Source organism: Colobus angolensis, unplaced genomic scaffold (genome assembly GCF_000951035.1).
Source record: "Colobus angolensis palliatus isolate OR3802 unplaced genomic scaffold, Cang.pa_1.0 Scaffold176, whole genome shotgun sequence".
In the NCBI taxonomy this organism is placed as follows: domain Eukaryota; kingdom Metazoa; phylum Chordata; class Mammalia; order Primates; family Cercopithecidae; genus Colobus; species Colobus angolensis.
Window position 1 is genome coordinate 4,246,400 of NW_012114888.1, and position 13,994 is coordinate 4,260,393.

At 52.2% G+C, this 13,994-nt stretch overlaps 3 protein-coding genes across 3 annotated transcripts in view; 2 read left to right on the forward strand and 1 right to left on the reverse strand.

The window, feature by feature from the left end:
- Positions 1-947: 947 nt before the first annotated feature.
- On the forward strand, positions 948-11,822 carry ARAF (A-Raf proto-oncogene, serine/threonine kinase). The gene is made up of 17 exons (XM_011938712.1): positions 948-981; positions 2,307-2,471; positions 2,617-2,771; positions 2,935-3,038; positions 4,511-4,613; positions 4,699-4,853; positions 4,966-5,064; positions 6,364-6,505; positions 6,609-6,636; positions 6,711-6,856; positions 6,955-7,157; positions 8,756-8,932; positions 9,025-9,073; positions 9,584-9,700; positions 9,936-10,067; positions 10,904-11,038; positions 11,239-11,822. The coding sequence occupies exons 3-17, from the start codon at positions 2,676-2,678 to the stop codon at positions 11,371-11,373; spliced, it is 1,821 nt and encodes a 606-aa protein (XP_011794102.1). The 5' UTR covers positions 948-981; positions 2,307-2,471; positions 2,617-2,675; the 3' UTR covers positions 11,374-11,822.
- A 394-nt stretch (positions 11,823-12,216) lies between these two features.
- Positions 12,217-13,994, reverse strand: part of SYN1 (synapsin I) — a 49,566-nt gene continuing 47,788 nt past the window's right edge. Inside the window, exons 13-14 of the mRNA XM_011938740.1 lie at positions 13,886-13,989; positions 12,217-12,885 (exon numbers count right to left, since the gene is read on the reverse strand). Coding sequence (XP_011794130.1) covers positions 12,750-12,885; positions 13,886-13,989 — 240 coding nt within the window. The 3' untranslated portion in view covers positions 12,217-12,749. The remainder of the gene's footprint in view (positions 12,886-13,885; positions 13,990-13,994) is intronic.
- TIMP1 (TIMP metallopeptidase inhibitor 1) overlaps positions 12,951-13,994 on the forward strand; it is a 15,881-nt gene continuing 14,837 nt past the window's right edge. The window contains exon 1 of the mRNA XM_011938715.1: positions 12,951-12,957. The gene's annotated coding sequence lies outside the window, so the exon portion shown is untranslated. The remainder of the gene's footprint in view (positions 12,958-13,994) is intronic.

Sequence of the window (13,994 nt, forward strand, 5' to 3'; positions counted from 1 at the left end):
GATCTCCTGACCTCGTGATCTGCCCGTCTCGGCCTCCCAAAGTGCTGGGATTACAGGCTTGAGCCACCGCGCCCGGCCTACAAGGCTCTTAAGAAAAACATTCCGGGGTTGTAAAACTGGCAAGAGATCTAGCATTTCAAAAGACTTACATACATCTCAAAGGGACAGAAAAAATTTTACAGTTACAAGTTTTCTAAAGGAAATGCTCTAAGAGAGATGTCTCTCTCTTTTGACACCAGAGAAAATTCGATTTTTAAAAATTTGTGTTTACCCCACAATACCTCCACACATTGACTGGCATCGTGCTCCGTTCCAAGTCCGCACTTCCCTCTTCACCTGGCCACCTGTGACCAGTTTTTCAAAATCCTAATCAACCCCATTCCTAAAGGAAGCCTCCCAGACAGAAGGCCGCCCCTCCTAGGGCCAGCCCCCCAGCCCCCACCACACCAGAGACCCGCTGTCCTCAAAGGCTATGAACTACAGTCTCCTAGAGCTGGTGAACATCGCCGATCATTTGTTCTGATTCCAACCCATTTCAAAGATGGTAACACTGAGACACAGGAAAATCATAAAAGGGTGCTTAGGGCACTGGCCCAAAAAGAGTACTTAAGAATTTCTCCTCCAGATGCCAGAGCCCTAAGGTCAGCCCCAGATGACCTGAAAAAGTCCTGCTTTATTCGTCTATGCCACTATTGAGGTTAAAGCCCTAGGCACGCAGGTCTTGCCCCAACTGCGCCTGCGCGAGTCAGGACTTGCGCTGGCCCCAGATCTTGACGTTTCAGGCTGCCCCTCCTAATCCGGAACACGACTCACATTCCGTTGGTCTTGCCTTGACAGACGTGACCTTGATCCAATAAGAGTGGAAGGATGAGTCCCGCAGAGCCAATAACGAGAGTCCAAGAGACGGCGGAGGCGGACTCTGTGAGGAAACAAGAAGACAGGCCCAAGATGGAGGCTGCGGCGGCTGTAGCGGCGTGACAGGTGAGGGCGGACCAGGGAGGGCTCGGTTTCTGGAGCGGCTGCCGGGCACGGGCAGGGCGCCCGGACCGAAAGCTCAGCTCCAGGATGGCTGCGCCCGGGCCCCGGCGTCCCCCGCCCGGAACCGGAGGAGTGGTTTGACCCAGGGCGAGACCATCGTCGACAGCGGGGGTGGGGTGGGTAACAGGATAGGCGGGCAAGGCTGCCGGTGATGGTTTCGCCCGCTGCTAGTGGTGGTGCGCCTGCGCAGAGCCGGAAGCCCTTTGGTAGGCGAGACCCTACCGACTGGTGCCGGGATTCCGTCTTAAACCCCCTACGGTGTCCAATGACCTTTCTTTACCAACTGCGGGGAGTGTGTGGAAACGCGGTTCACTCCCCGGTTTCCGTATTCTGGGTCAGTGTCTGACCCCCCGGGGGGGAGAATATCAGGATTCTCACCTCTGTAACCGCCTTCCATGATCCCCCATTCAGTTTACACCAGTAATGTGCCTGTGACCCCCTCACTGGTTGTCAAGGAGAATTTTGGAGCTCCCTCTTTACCTCCATTTTTCTCCCCGCAACACCATACCTTTCTTCTCCTTTTGCTATGACAGTGTGGTGATCCACCATTACCTCCCCAGTTCGGCTCAATGTCTGGTCATTTCCATTTCCACCCTTCTCCCCATTACAGTCCCTGGTGACACCTGTTACATCTCCCGCATAGTATGTAGTGACCCCCACCCATGAACTCCTCATCATAGAGTCTTGGGACTTCCATTAGCCACCTAACACGGTGTCTGTGGTCCTAACATCAACATTACACCCCAGGGTTTAGGGATGTCCACAGTGCCCTTTAAGGATATGTTTGGTGCAACCTCCATCTTCCCCAAACTAAGGGCAATATCTCATGATCTTCTCTTTCCTATCACCCTGCCTGCGACTCCTCCCTCACCAGAGTATCTGGCACTTCCCCCGTTCTCTGTTAAAAAGCCAGGACACTTTGGGAGGCTGAGGCGGGTGGATCACCTGAGGTCAGGAGTTTGAGACCAGCCTGGCCAACATGGTGAAACCCCATCTCAGCTAAAAATACAAAAAATTAGCCAGGCGTGGTGGCAGGCGCCTGTAGTTCCAGCTACTAAGGAGGCTGAGGTGGGAGAATGGTTTGAACCTGGGAGATGGAGGTTGCAGTGAGCTGAGACCGTGCCATCGCACTCCAACCTGGGCAACAAGAGCGAAACTCTGTCAAAGAAAAAAAAAAAAAAACAACAACAACCAGGACATTCTGTTCGTGCTTCTTATGTACCTGAGAGCTCAGTGCAGTGTGTATTGACTTCCCCATTGGTCCCCAGCACAGAGTCTTCTGTGCTCCTGTACCCTCCAGGACAGTATGCTCTGTCCCCCTTCCCTGTTCTCTCCCCCCCAACCCTGTGCAGTGAAGCTGAGACCTTGGCACTCATGAGTGAGAAAAGCAACAGGAGGGTCTGAGCAGAGGAGGAACTGGAAGGACTTCAGATGTGAGCAGGATCTCTTGGGCTGTCATGTGAAAATTAGGCTGCAGGGGGCGACAGGAGCCTGGACTTTGAATTGTATTTTGTCCCCTGCCACTTTGCTTCCAGACTATCATTATTGGACCTCTGAATTCTGTCTGCCTTCTTGTAGGAGCCCCATGGCACCTGCCCAGCCCCACCTCAGCCCATCTTGACAAAGTCTAAGGCTCCATGGAGCCACCACGGGGCCCCCCTGCCAATGGGGCCGAGCCGTCCCGGGCAGTGGGCACCGTTAAAGTGTACCTGCCCAACAAGCAACGCACGGTGGTGAGTCATGGAAGCGAAATGGCAAGGGCTGTGGATGGACCCAGTTGTAACTCTGGGATCAAAAGGGTGACAACGGTTGGGGGAGGCCTTTGCAAAAGGATGGGAACATCAACTGTGGCCTCTGTTGGGCAATGAGGACCCCTACATCTGCACATACACACAGGTGACTGTCCGGGATGGCATGAGTGTCTACGACTCTCTAGACAAGGCCCTGAAGGTGCGGGGTCTAAATCAGGACTGCTGTGTGGTCTACCGACTCATCAAGGGGTGAGTGTGGCAGCCCCACGCCCACCCACTGGGTGCCCCACCTCCCATCCCCTTCTCAGTCATTTGATTCCTTCTGTTCTTTATCACAGAGTCTTCCATTAGTCTTCCCTTGGTCTTTAGTGCCCCCTTATCTGCAGGGTACGTGTTCCAAGACCCCCAGTGGATGCTTGAAACCACAGATAGTACCGAACCCAATTGCTATCAGCCGGAGCATGTTTCTATTCTTGTCTTCTACCCATAAATGTAATGCCTTTTCCGTCTTAACTAAGCATGTATCATGTACTCCGGCCATCACTTTTGCAATATGAGGTATGACGTCAAAACTAGCATGAATTTATTTTTCCTTCTTCACAGTTCCAAAGATGGAAGATTCTTTCTTACAGTAGATCTCAACAACCTCAGCATATGATTTTCTTTGCTTTCAAGTCAAGAACTTTTACCTTTTTGCCTAAAGGAAGCACTTTACAGCTTCTCTTTGACATGTCCAAATTGCCACCAACACTACTCCTGTGCTTTGGGGCCATTATTAAGTAAAATGGCGATCACTTGAAGACAGCCACTATGATACTGAGTCAGTTGTTTGATAACTGAGCAGGCTACTAAGTGATGGGTGGTAGCATAAACAGTGTGAATCTTCTAGATAAAGGGATGATTCACATCCTGGGTGGGATGGTGCAGGATTTCATCTTGCTACTCAGAATGCATGCAATTTAAAACTTATGAATTGTTTATTTCTGCAATTTTCAATTTAATACTTTCCCACCCGGTTGACCACAGGTAACTGAAACCATGGAGAGTGAAACCACAGATAAGGGAGGACTACTGTAGTTCAAGTAATCTATAAGTTCATCCATCTTTTGTTTTGTTACTTCATTGGTTCATTGGCCTGTAAGGTCAGCCAACTCATTCTCCCCTGGCCCCCAAGTCCTTACCCTGGTCCATCACTTCCTTCCAGATTTCATCTATTTTGTCCTTTCACGATGTCATGACTTCATCAGCTCTCTTCTTCCTCATTTTCCCCATTCTTTGTCTGCTGAGTTGGGTCTTGCTGACCTTATTTATTCCTCTCTTGTGGGGTTCCTTAATTTTTTATGCAGTTCACACACTGCACTTTATTTGTTGTTTCAGTGCCCCCTCAGCCCCCTTTTCGGGGGCTGGCTTAGTGCTTCTAAGATGTAGTTGTTTAGTTTCATTTGCTTCTCCCCTTCCGTTCCAGAGCATGGACTCTTCACACCGTCCTGCCTCTCATTACCCTTGTGGCCCAGGGCCAGTCATTTTGTCCCTCTGAGCCTGTTTCCCATCTGTGAAGTGGGGGCAAGGATAATGACTGATTCCTAGAGTTGCTATGATGAGAATTAAACTTGCCAGACATGACCCTGTGGGTAGCAGGCTTGGAGGGACTTGTGGGGGTTCCCTGCCTCACCATGGCCCCTGCCCACCCTCCCATTCATTCCTTTCCGTGCCCCCTGCAGACGAAAGACAGTCACTGCCTGGGACACAGCCATTGCTCCCCTGGATGGCGAGGAGCTCATTGTCGAGGTCCTTGAAGATGTCCCGCTGACCATGCACAATTTTGTGAGCGCAGGGTGGACGGTGGGGGCGGATCATGGTGGGGAGTGTCCTTGCCCAGGTCTCAAACTTCCCTGCTCTGCGGCATCAGGTACGGAAGACCTTCTTCAGCCTGGCGTTCTGTGACTTCTGCCTTAAGTTTCTGTTCCATGGCTTCCGTTGCCAAACCTGTGGCTACAAGTTCCACCAGCATTGTTCCTCCAAGGTCCCCACAGTCTGTGTTGACATGAGTACCAACCGCCAACAGTGAGCCCAGCCTGGGGTGGGTGGGGGGATGGGGAGCACAGAGACCCAGCCCCAAGGCCCTTACAGACAGCTGACCTGTGTCCCCTTACTTTATACCCTTCATGCCCTCAAGGTTCTACCACAGTGTCCAGGATTTGTCCGGAGGCTCCAGACAACATGAGGCTCCCTCGAACCGCCCCCTGAATGAGTTGCTAACCCCCCAGGGTCCCAGGTAGGGGTGCCTTAGCTGAAGGGCTACTGGGGGAGAAAAAGAGCTGGGGACTCTTGTAGACCACAAGCCATACTTTATTCATTTGTTTACTTGACAAACATTTATTGAGCACCTACAAGTGTGAGTAAGGGCATGAAACTGGGACCTTGGGCAAGTCACCTGATTTCTCTGGGCCTCAGTTTTCTCATCTGTAAAGAGGGGATTATGATACTTTCTACCATATAAGGTTCTGCTGAGGATTAAATGAGTTAAGACATGTTCAGTGCCTAGAACAGGATCTGGTATAGTGTAAATAATCAGTTCTTTTTATTATTAATTATAAATATATTTATAAGCATCTAACTACATTGCTAATTCTTCTAGTATAACTATACTCAAGCCTTTCCATTTTGAAATATGTATTATTTTATCATAAATTACTTCCCTTTTATTGCTTCTTTATGTTAAATATTATACAAAACTATAGCTGTATTAAAATATATTATTGCTCTAATATATATTTTATAATGTGCATATTTTATGGTGTATTTATGTTATTGTATCATGTTGTATTACATAATGTTATATAATGTAGAACATCATACATGTTTATATAATACATAAAATAAAGTTAGGGTATTATATTATTTTAAATTATGAGTGTATATGCATTAATTACCTTTGAGTTTCATTTCAGGATAGTGAAGGGAACATTAACATATTTTTGTAACTTTACAATATGTTTAGCATATATTATATGTATAACATGTATATATAACATAGAATATGGTAATATGTATACTTTAAAACATTGCTATTTTAATATAGATGATATGTATTATATAACATTTGAAGAGTACATGTAATTATAATATATAATTATAAAATATGATACATTCCCCTTTCCCCACTATCTGTGTGGCTTGCTATCCTGCCTGTAGGCATTTACTCCAATGTCACCTCCTCCTCAGAGAAGCCTTTCCTGACACTTTCTAGGAACACTTTGTGTCTCCTTATTTTGCTTTACTATTTTTCTTTATTGCACCTATCACCATCAGGCATATTATATATTTGTTTTTTATTTCAGCCCCGTGAGGGCAAGAACTGTTATTTTGTTTTACAGTTTTATCTCCACCACCTAGAATGGTATCTGGCACACAGCAGGCACTCAATAAATGTTTCTTGAAGCAATGAATAATAGTACTGCCAGTGGACATTCGCTCTGTGTGAGCTAAATGCATGTTTATGGCTGGGGGTGGGGTGGGGGCTTTCTTGGTTCTCTGATTCCTGGCAGTGATTTCACAGCCTTTCACCTGGCAGGCCCCACACTCAGCACTGTGACCCGGAGCACTTCCCCTTCCCTGCCCCGGCCAACGCCCCCCTGCAGCGCATCCGCTCCACATCCACTCCCAACGTCCATATGGTCAGCACCACGGCCCCCATGGACTCCAACCTCATCCAGGTTGGTGCTGTGGGGAACAATGCCCGGGATCACTGGGCAGAGGGGAGAGCCATTCCTGTTGGCCTCCATGCCCTCTTTTTGACTCCTGTCCATCTTCTTCCAGCTCACTGGCCAGAGTTTCAGCACTGATGGTGAGTCCCCCGTGCCTGCACCCTGACCCCCGCTGCCCCACTTGCCTCCGCTCACATCCTTTCTGCAACTGCAGCTGCCAGTAGTAGAGGAGGTGGTGATGGAACCCCCCGGGGGAGCCCCAGCCCAGCCAGCGTGTCCTCGGGGAGGAAATCCCCACATTCCAAGTCACCAGCAGAGCAGCGTGAGCGGAAGTCCTTGGCCGATGACAAGAAGAAAGTGGTATGCTTGAGGGCGATCCTTTTGGGAGCACCAAGGCTGAGTGATGTGGGATGAGGGATGTGGGCAGGCCTCTTAGATGCCACCCATCTGGCCCACAGAAGAACCTGGGGTACCGGGACTCAGGCTATTACTGGGAGGTACCACCCAGTGAGGTGCAGCTGCTGAAGAGGATCGGGACGGGCTCGTTTGGCACCGTGTTTCGAGGGCGGTGGCATGGCGATGTGGCTGTGAAGGTGCTCAAGGTGTCCCAGCCCACAGCTGAGCAGGCCCAAGCTTTCAAGAATGAGATGCAGGTGCTCAGGTGAGGTGGCACATTTGCGTGGATGGGAGTGGCAGGCCCAGCCTTGGCACCTCTCTGGGAAAAGGCCATGCTTGGAGTGCTTCCTGGACATCACCTGTGTTTGTGTTGTTAAACCATCATCAGAAGTTGTTTCTTTCTGAAGGGCGTCCCTTTCCCCTCTGGGAAATGGGTATGTTTAGAGGACCTGTGATCATGCAGTTGTTTGGGTTATTAATGAATGGCTCTGCCTCCCAAATGGGAGTCTTCTTATTTGCCGCTGCGAACTGGGTCTGGGTGTGGGCCACCATTCTCGTTACCGCATTGCCAGGAAGGCTTGCATCTTTCCTTCCCCTCTGCTTGGACTACAACGGTAATGTTCTATTTATAGTGTTGGTTCTTGTTATTCATTAATTCTAATGCCTTGATTTAAACAATATTATCATCACCATAATCTAATCATTGCTTAATTTTTATAATTGCTATAATATGTAATCAATACAGTATTCACCTAGTCATGCTAAGAAAGCCAGGTGTCTCCTTTTTGCTGCTATAGTTACTGTGTAGTATAGTACTGTATACCTATATACTACAGGTAGTACTGGATAGCTTCTGCCAACCCGGGGGATGCCGGCATGAGCTTTTCCTCTCTGTCAAATGGGCACAATTATGTTACAGAGAATAAGGTAGCTAATACAATGATCAGTTTTACATTTGAGGAACCTGAGGCCCAGAGAGGTTAAATGTCCTTCCCAAGGTTGTACAGTGAGTACCTGGTGAGGCCTAGATTTGAACATGAGTCCAGACTCCAAGCTCTTTACCTCTAAGCTTCTCATGGTGCTGAACAGGCTCTAATAATCACATATCACTGATATTTTAATCCTGCATCTATCCATATTATATTGATACATCAATGAGGAAGGTTGGCATTCTACCTTCTCATCTGTGAGATGGTCACAGACCCAGGTAATGGTCAGAGTCAGAGGGGCGGGGGATGTTAATGATTAGAAATGCTGCTGTAGGGCCGGGCGCGGTGGCTCAAGCCTGTAATCCCAGCACTTTGGGAGGCCGAGGCGGGCGGATCATGAGGTCAGGAGATCGAGACCATCCTGGCTAACACGGTGAAACCCCGTCTCTACTAAAAAAAATACAAAAAACTAGCCGGGCGAGGTGGCGGGCGCCTGTAGTCCCAGCTACTTGGGAGGCTGAGGCAGGAGAATGGCGTAAACCCGGGAGGCGGAGCTTTCAGTGAGCTGAGATCTGGCCACTGCACTCCAGCCTGGGCGACAGAGCGAGACTCCATCTCAAAAAAAAAAAAAGAAATGCTGCTGTAGGCAGGGAGGGGGAGGGGCAGCAATTCCTCCCTCCTGCTTTTGTTGGGAGACTTGGATGGGGAAGCTCCGCATATAAGCCCACAGCAGAGAATCATAGCCCAGTAAACACATCTCACAAATTCATGATATCTGGCAATGCTGTGGTCCTGAGTACCCCAAAAGACAGGGTGAAAATGAATGACCAAAGAAGGTAAAGAACAGTGCCACTCCTGATGTGACAGTAAGTCACAGTAAGTGACAGTCACTATTTTTCCTCCCCAATTCTGACATTGCCCTCCCTGCCTGCAGGAAGACGCGACACGTCAACATCTTGCTGTTTATGGGCTTCATGACCCGGCCGGGATTCGCCATCATCACACAGTGGTGTGAAGGCTCCAGCCTCTACCATCACCTGCATGTGGCCGACACACGCTTCGACATGGTCCAGCTCATCGACGTGGCCCGGCAGACTGCCCAGGGCATGGAGTGAGTCTCCCAGCCTGGGGAGGGGTGGGGGGAAAGGGTGGGGGAAATGAGGTAACCCCCAGCCAATCCACCAACCGCCTCCACCCCCACAGCTACCTCCATGCCAAGAACATCATCCACCGAGATCTCAAGTCTAACAGTATCTATCTGTCCCCGGACTGGGGTTGAGGTGGGGGCGCAAGGGCTTAGAAGGATGCCTCTTGTGGGGGTTCTGGGAATTACAAAGGAGGGGCATGTGTCCCAGAGCTCCTTGCCAGGTGGCAGAACTGTGGCCAGCCAGGGGGCTTTAATGGCAGCCTGTTAGTCTGAAGTCAGAGGTGTGGTTGGTTCAGGTACTGTTCTTGGGAACTCTGGTTAGAGTCTGATGTGTGGCAGTTGTGGAGGGCATTATGGTCAGCATCAGAGGCATAGTGAGTTCGGGTGCCCTCCAAGGGGCTTCCTGTTCAGGAGTCAACAGCGGGGCTGAGTGTGGGGGGCACTAGCAGGCGTTCCCTGCCCATGTCAAGGTTGTAGATAGTTGGTGTGATATTAAGGGGCTCCTAGTCAGGATCAGAGGGGTGAGTGGTATAAGGGCACCAATAGTAACCTCCCAGGCAGGGTGAGAGGCATGGCTATTAGGAGTCCCTGTAGTGGTCCTTGACCCTGGCGGACATCTTCCTACATGAGGGGCTCACGGTGAAGATCGGTGACTTTGGCTTGGCCACAGTGAAGACTCGATGGAGCGGGGCCCAGCCCTTGGAGCAGCCCTCAGGCTCTGTGCTGTGGATGGTGAGTTGGGCCAGGCTGGATGAGGGGTACATGGGGATGTAGGCTCCAGGATTGGGGTGTGTGGGGCTGAATGGGAACGGGGATGCCTGTGCCAGGTGTGGGTGTCTGGACTCCTCATGTCCCACCTCGTGTGGGTGGCTCTGAGTTGTATCCTGTGTGGCCAGTGGGATCTGGGACTGTGGACCGGCCATTTGCTGACCTCTGTGGTCCCTCTGCCTGGTCTGGCCTGTTGTAGGCAGCTGAGGTGATCCGTATGCAGGACCCGAACCCCTACAGCTTCCAGTCAGATGTCTATGCCTACGGGGTTGTGCTCTACGAGCTCATGACTGGCTCACTGCCTTACAGCCACATTGGCTGCCGTGACCAGGTGAGCCCCACACCTTACCCACAGTTCCCTGGGCTGAGGGATCCCCTCAGGCATCCATACCCCACATCCCCTCCTTTGCACTGATGAATGCCACCCTTTCCCCAGAAACCTAAAATTTTGTGGGATAAAGACTCCCAGAATCCCCTGGGCTCCAGACACCTACAATGAATTCTCTGGGTCTCCCCTACCCCGGCTTCCCTCTTCTCACATCCACAGCCCTCTGGGACAAAAATCCTCGAAGTCCAGAATACCCCGAATCTCTATACCTAGAATCCCCCGAGGCCCCCACATACCCCAAAGCCCTCTGTATCCCTAGACGCCTGTAGTCCTCTGCTCTGGGTACTCAAAATCTCCCAGATCTCATTTCTCCCAGCATCCCATTTCTCCCCAGAAACAGAGCCCTTTTGTGCTTCTGGAATAGTCACAGGCACCCACAGTCACCTAGGCCTTGGGGTATCTAGCAGGCCCCAGGGCCGGGGTACCTAGAACCCTCTAGGCCTCAGACCCGCACAGAAGTACAAGCTCCCCCAGACCCAGAACTCCATGTTTCCCTGAGACTCAGTACTTTCCAGGTCCCTAAGCCTCCTAGAAACTCGTGGGCCTATAATCCTCTGAGCCCCAGATACCTACAATCCTGAACCCTAACTTTGAATCCCTCTGTTCTGAAAGCAGAGAATCCTCCCAAGTGCTCAGTGATGGAGAATCCTCTGGGCCCCGATACTGACAGTACCCCAGTTCGCTAAAAACGAACCTCCCAAGCCCCTCAATACAAAATTCCTTGGGCCTCCCAGCCCCTGACCCCAGATCACCCCTTTCCTGCCCCCCTCTGCCCCCAGATTATCTTTATGGTGGGCCGTGGCTATCTGTCCCCGGACCTCAGCAAAATCTCCAGCAACTGCCCCAAGGCCATGCGGCGCCTGCTGTCTGACTGCCTCAAGTTCCAGCGGGAGGAACGGCCCCTCTTCCCCCAGGTGGGCTGGGTAGGAGGGCTGGACACCTTGGGTGGGTGACTCTGGGATGGAGGAAGACTGAGATGGAGGCAGATGTGAATGTGAAAGCTCAGAGGTTGTGTGTGTGTGTGTGTGTGTGTTTCCCCATGAGGCTGGGGTCTGGGGCTGTTGGGATGCCCACAGGGCTCTGGACACCCCTCCTCACCCCCACCTGCCCTCAGATTCTGGCCACAATTGAGCTGCTGCAACGGTCACTCCCCAAGATTGAGCGGAGTGCCTCGGAACCCTCCTTGCACCGCACCCAGGCTGATGAGTTGCCTGCCTGCCTACTCAGCGCAGCCCGCCTTGTGCCTTAGGCCCCGCCCAAGCCACCGGGGAGCCAGTCTCAGCCCTCCACGCCAAGGAGCCTAGCCCACCAGCCAATCAATGTGCGTCTCTGCCCTGATGCTGCCTCAGGATCCCCCATTCCCCACCCTGGGAGATGAGGGGGCTCCCCATGTGCTTTTCCAGTTCTTCTGGAATTGGGGTCCTCCCAAAGACTGAGCCCCCTGCCTCCTCCATCATTTGGTTTCCTCTTGGCTTTGGGGATACTTCTAAATTTTGGGAGCTCCTCCATCTCCAATGGCTGGGATTTGTGGCAGGGATTCCACTCAGAACCTCTCTGGAATTTGTGCCCGATGTGCCTTCCACTGGATTTTGGGGTTCCCAGCACCCCATGTGGATTTTGGGGGTCCCTTTTGTGTCTCCCCCGCCATTCAAGGACTCCCCTCTTTCTTCACCAAGAAGCACAGAATTCTGCTGGGCCTTTGCTTGTTTATTTTGTTTCCCGACTCTTCTCTTGGGGTTCAGAGCCGCTGAGGGGTGGGATGAGTCCAGGCAAGGAGTGGAGGTCAGGGGGAGGTGCGGACCACATAAACAGCGTCACTGCACGCATCACCACAGGCGGCACGATGAACGAGGACCACATATGCCAAGCACGGCACAAGAGGAGGCCACATCAGTCACAGACACAGACATCACGGCAAAGGTGGGGAAGCGGAGACCACTGGCCTTCCGTGTGCAAAGGATTCTGGGAAGATGGGTGGAGTTTGCATATTTAAAGACAGCTGTCAGAGGCAGGAAACTGGGTAGGGGGTCCCTGGGGGAATCGAGGGGTCCTGGAAGTGGGAGGAGCTCCCAAGGTATTGAATGAGGTTGAGGGGGCTGGTGTTGGGTGGCATTTGAAGATGCGGATCTTCAGAGGGATGGAAGATCCATGGGAAGGGGCTCAACAGTAGGGGTTTCTTGAGGATTTGGAAAATTGTGATGGGAAATAGGTGTGCTGGAGAGATTTGGGACCAAAAATAGGGTTTTCCAGGAACTTCAGGGCTCCAGGAAGGGATTTTGCAATGGGTTGCCTGGTATTTGGGCACTTCCAGGAAGGAAAACGCCCTCTGGGGAAACCAGGGTCGGAGGTCTTCAGGAATCTGGAGGTCCTAAAACAGAAGTAGATCTTGAAGTGACCAGGAGTGGGGTTCTAAAAGGACTTGGGGATTCCACATGTGAGAACTGGATTTACGGCCAGGAGGAGTCAGGTTTCTCAAGGTACTCAGGGATCTTGAGGAATGAGAGGTGGAATCTTGGAGAACCGGGAGATGGGTTCTCAAGGGATGTGGAGACTCCAAAAGTGAGAAATGGATTCAGAGCCCAGAGAAGGGTTGCCCAGGGATTTTGGGGTTCTCAGAGTGGGGTATCAGTCGGAGAAGAGGCTGGCGAAAGACTTCCTCAGGCTGCGGATGGTCTCAGCTTTCACCTCGTCCTGGCTAAGGCTGGGCCTGGGCGGGGCTGGCTCTGGAAGGTTGAAGGCATTGGTCAGAGACTGGGATTTGCTAGAGAGAGACAAGGTGGAGGCGTGGGAGGAAGGGGGAAGAGGAAGGGGAGGAAGGGGAGAGAAACACAAAGTTACCCCAGGCCCGGCCCCAGCCCTGCCCCTCTGATTCTGGGGCTGTGCCTGTGACCTCCCCACCCGCCACCTTGGGCCTGGACCCTAACAGGTTCTCGAGGCTGGCAGGACTCAGGTGGAGTGGGTGGAGTCCTGGGCCAGGGAGGCAAGATCTGGGACAGGCTGGGAGGACTTGGATCCAGGGTGAAGTGTCGGATTCATGGGAAGAGTCCTGGGCAGAAGCTGCTCTGAATTCTTGGCTAGTTTGATACAAAGGGGAAGATGAGCAGGGAGGTTTCCAGTCTAAGGGTGAGGTGTCCAGGAGGGCATAGGAAGGGCTTGGACCAAGGACAGGCTATTGGGCAAGTCAGCCTAAGGCAGAGCAACTGGGTGGGGCAGGGAGGACGTCTGAGCTGGGGTGGGAGTTGGAATGGACCAGAAGAGGCAGATGGTTGATGATTCGCAGGGAGACTGAGATGGGCCAGAAGGATGTGGAGAAGGAGGAAAAGTATGAGGGTGGAGTGGGAAGAGCGAGATGATAGGAGGACTAGGACTCAGGCCAGGAGTTTTAGGGATGGGTTGGGACGGGGAGGGCCAGTTTGGCAGGGAAGGCTCTGGGCTGGGCAGGAAGTTGCAGACGGTGGGTCAGCCAGGTGCCTGGGAGGCCTTGGAGGAGGAAACTTTCCCAGGGCCTATGAGGAGGAATTCGAACAGAGGGCAGTTTCTATGGGATTCTAGCACCAAATTCCTGGGGTGGGGGTGTGGAGCCTCTGGTGGGCCGGGAGGAGCGAAAGCTTGGGGGAAGGGCTTGGCTCAGGCTGGAGAGAGTTCGTGGGACCCTTGCATAGGACCTGGGTCTGAGGAGCAAGGGAGCTAGGGCTACTCTACTGGGGCAGGGGCCCGCTTTGTGAGCAGCAAGGCGGGGGCTGCTGTAGGGGTCCCCTTACTTGAGCTGGGGGTGCGGAGGTCCCCCTGCAGCGGCGGTGGCGGGTGACGGCACGTCCTGGCTGGGTTTCTGGGCCAGCTGTGGCTTGGGACGTCCAGCGGGGCCCGGGC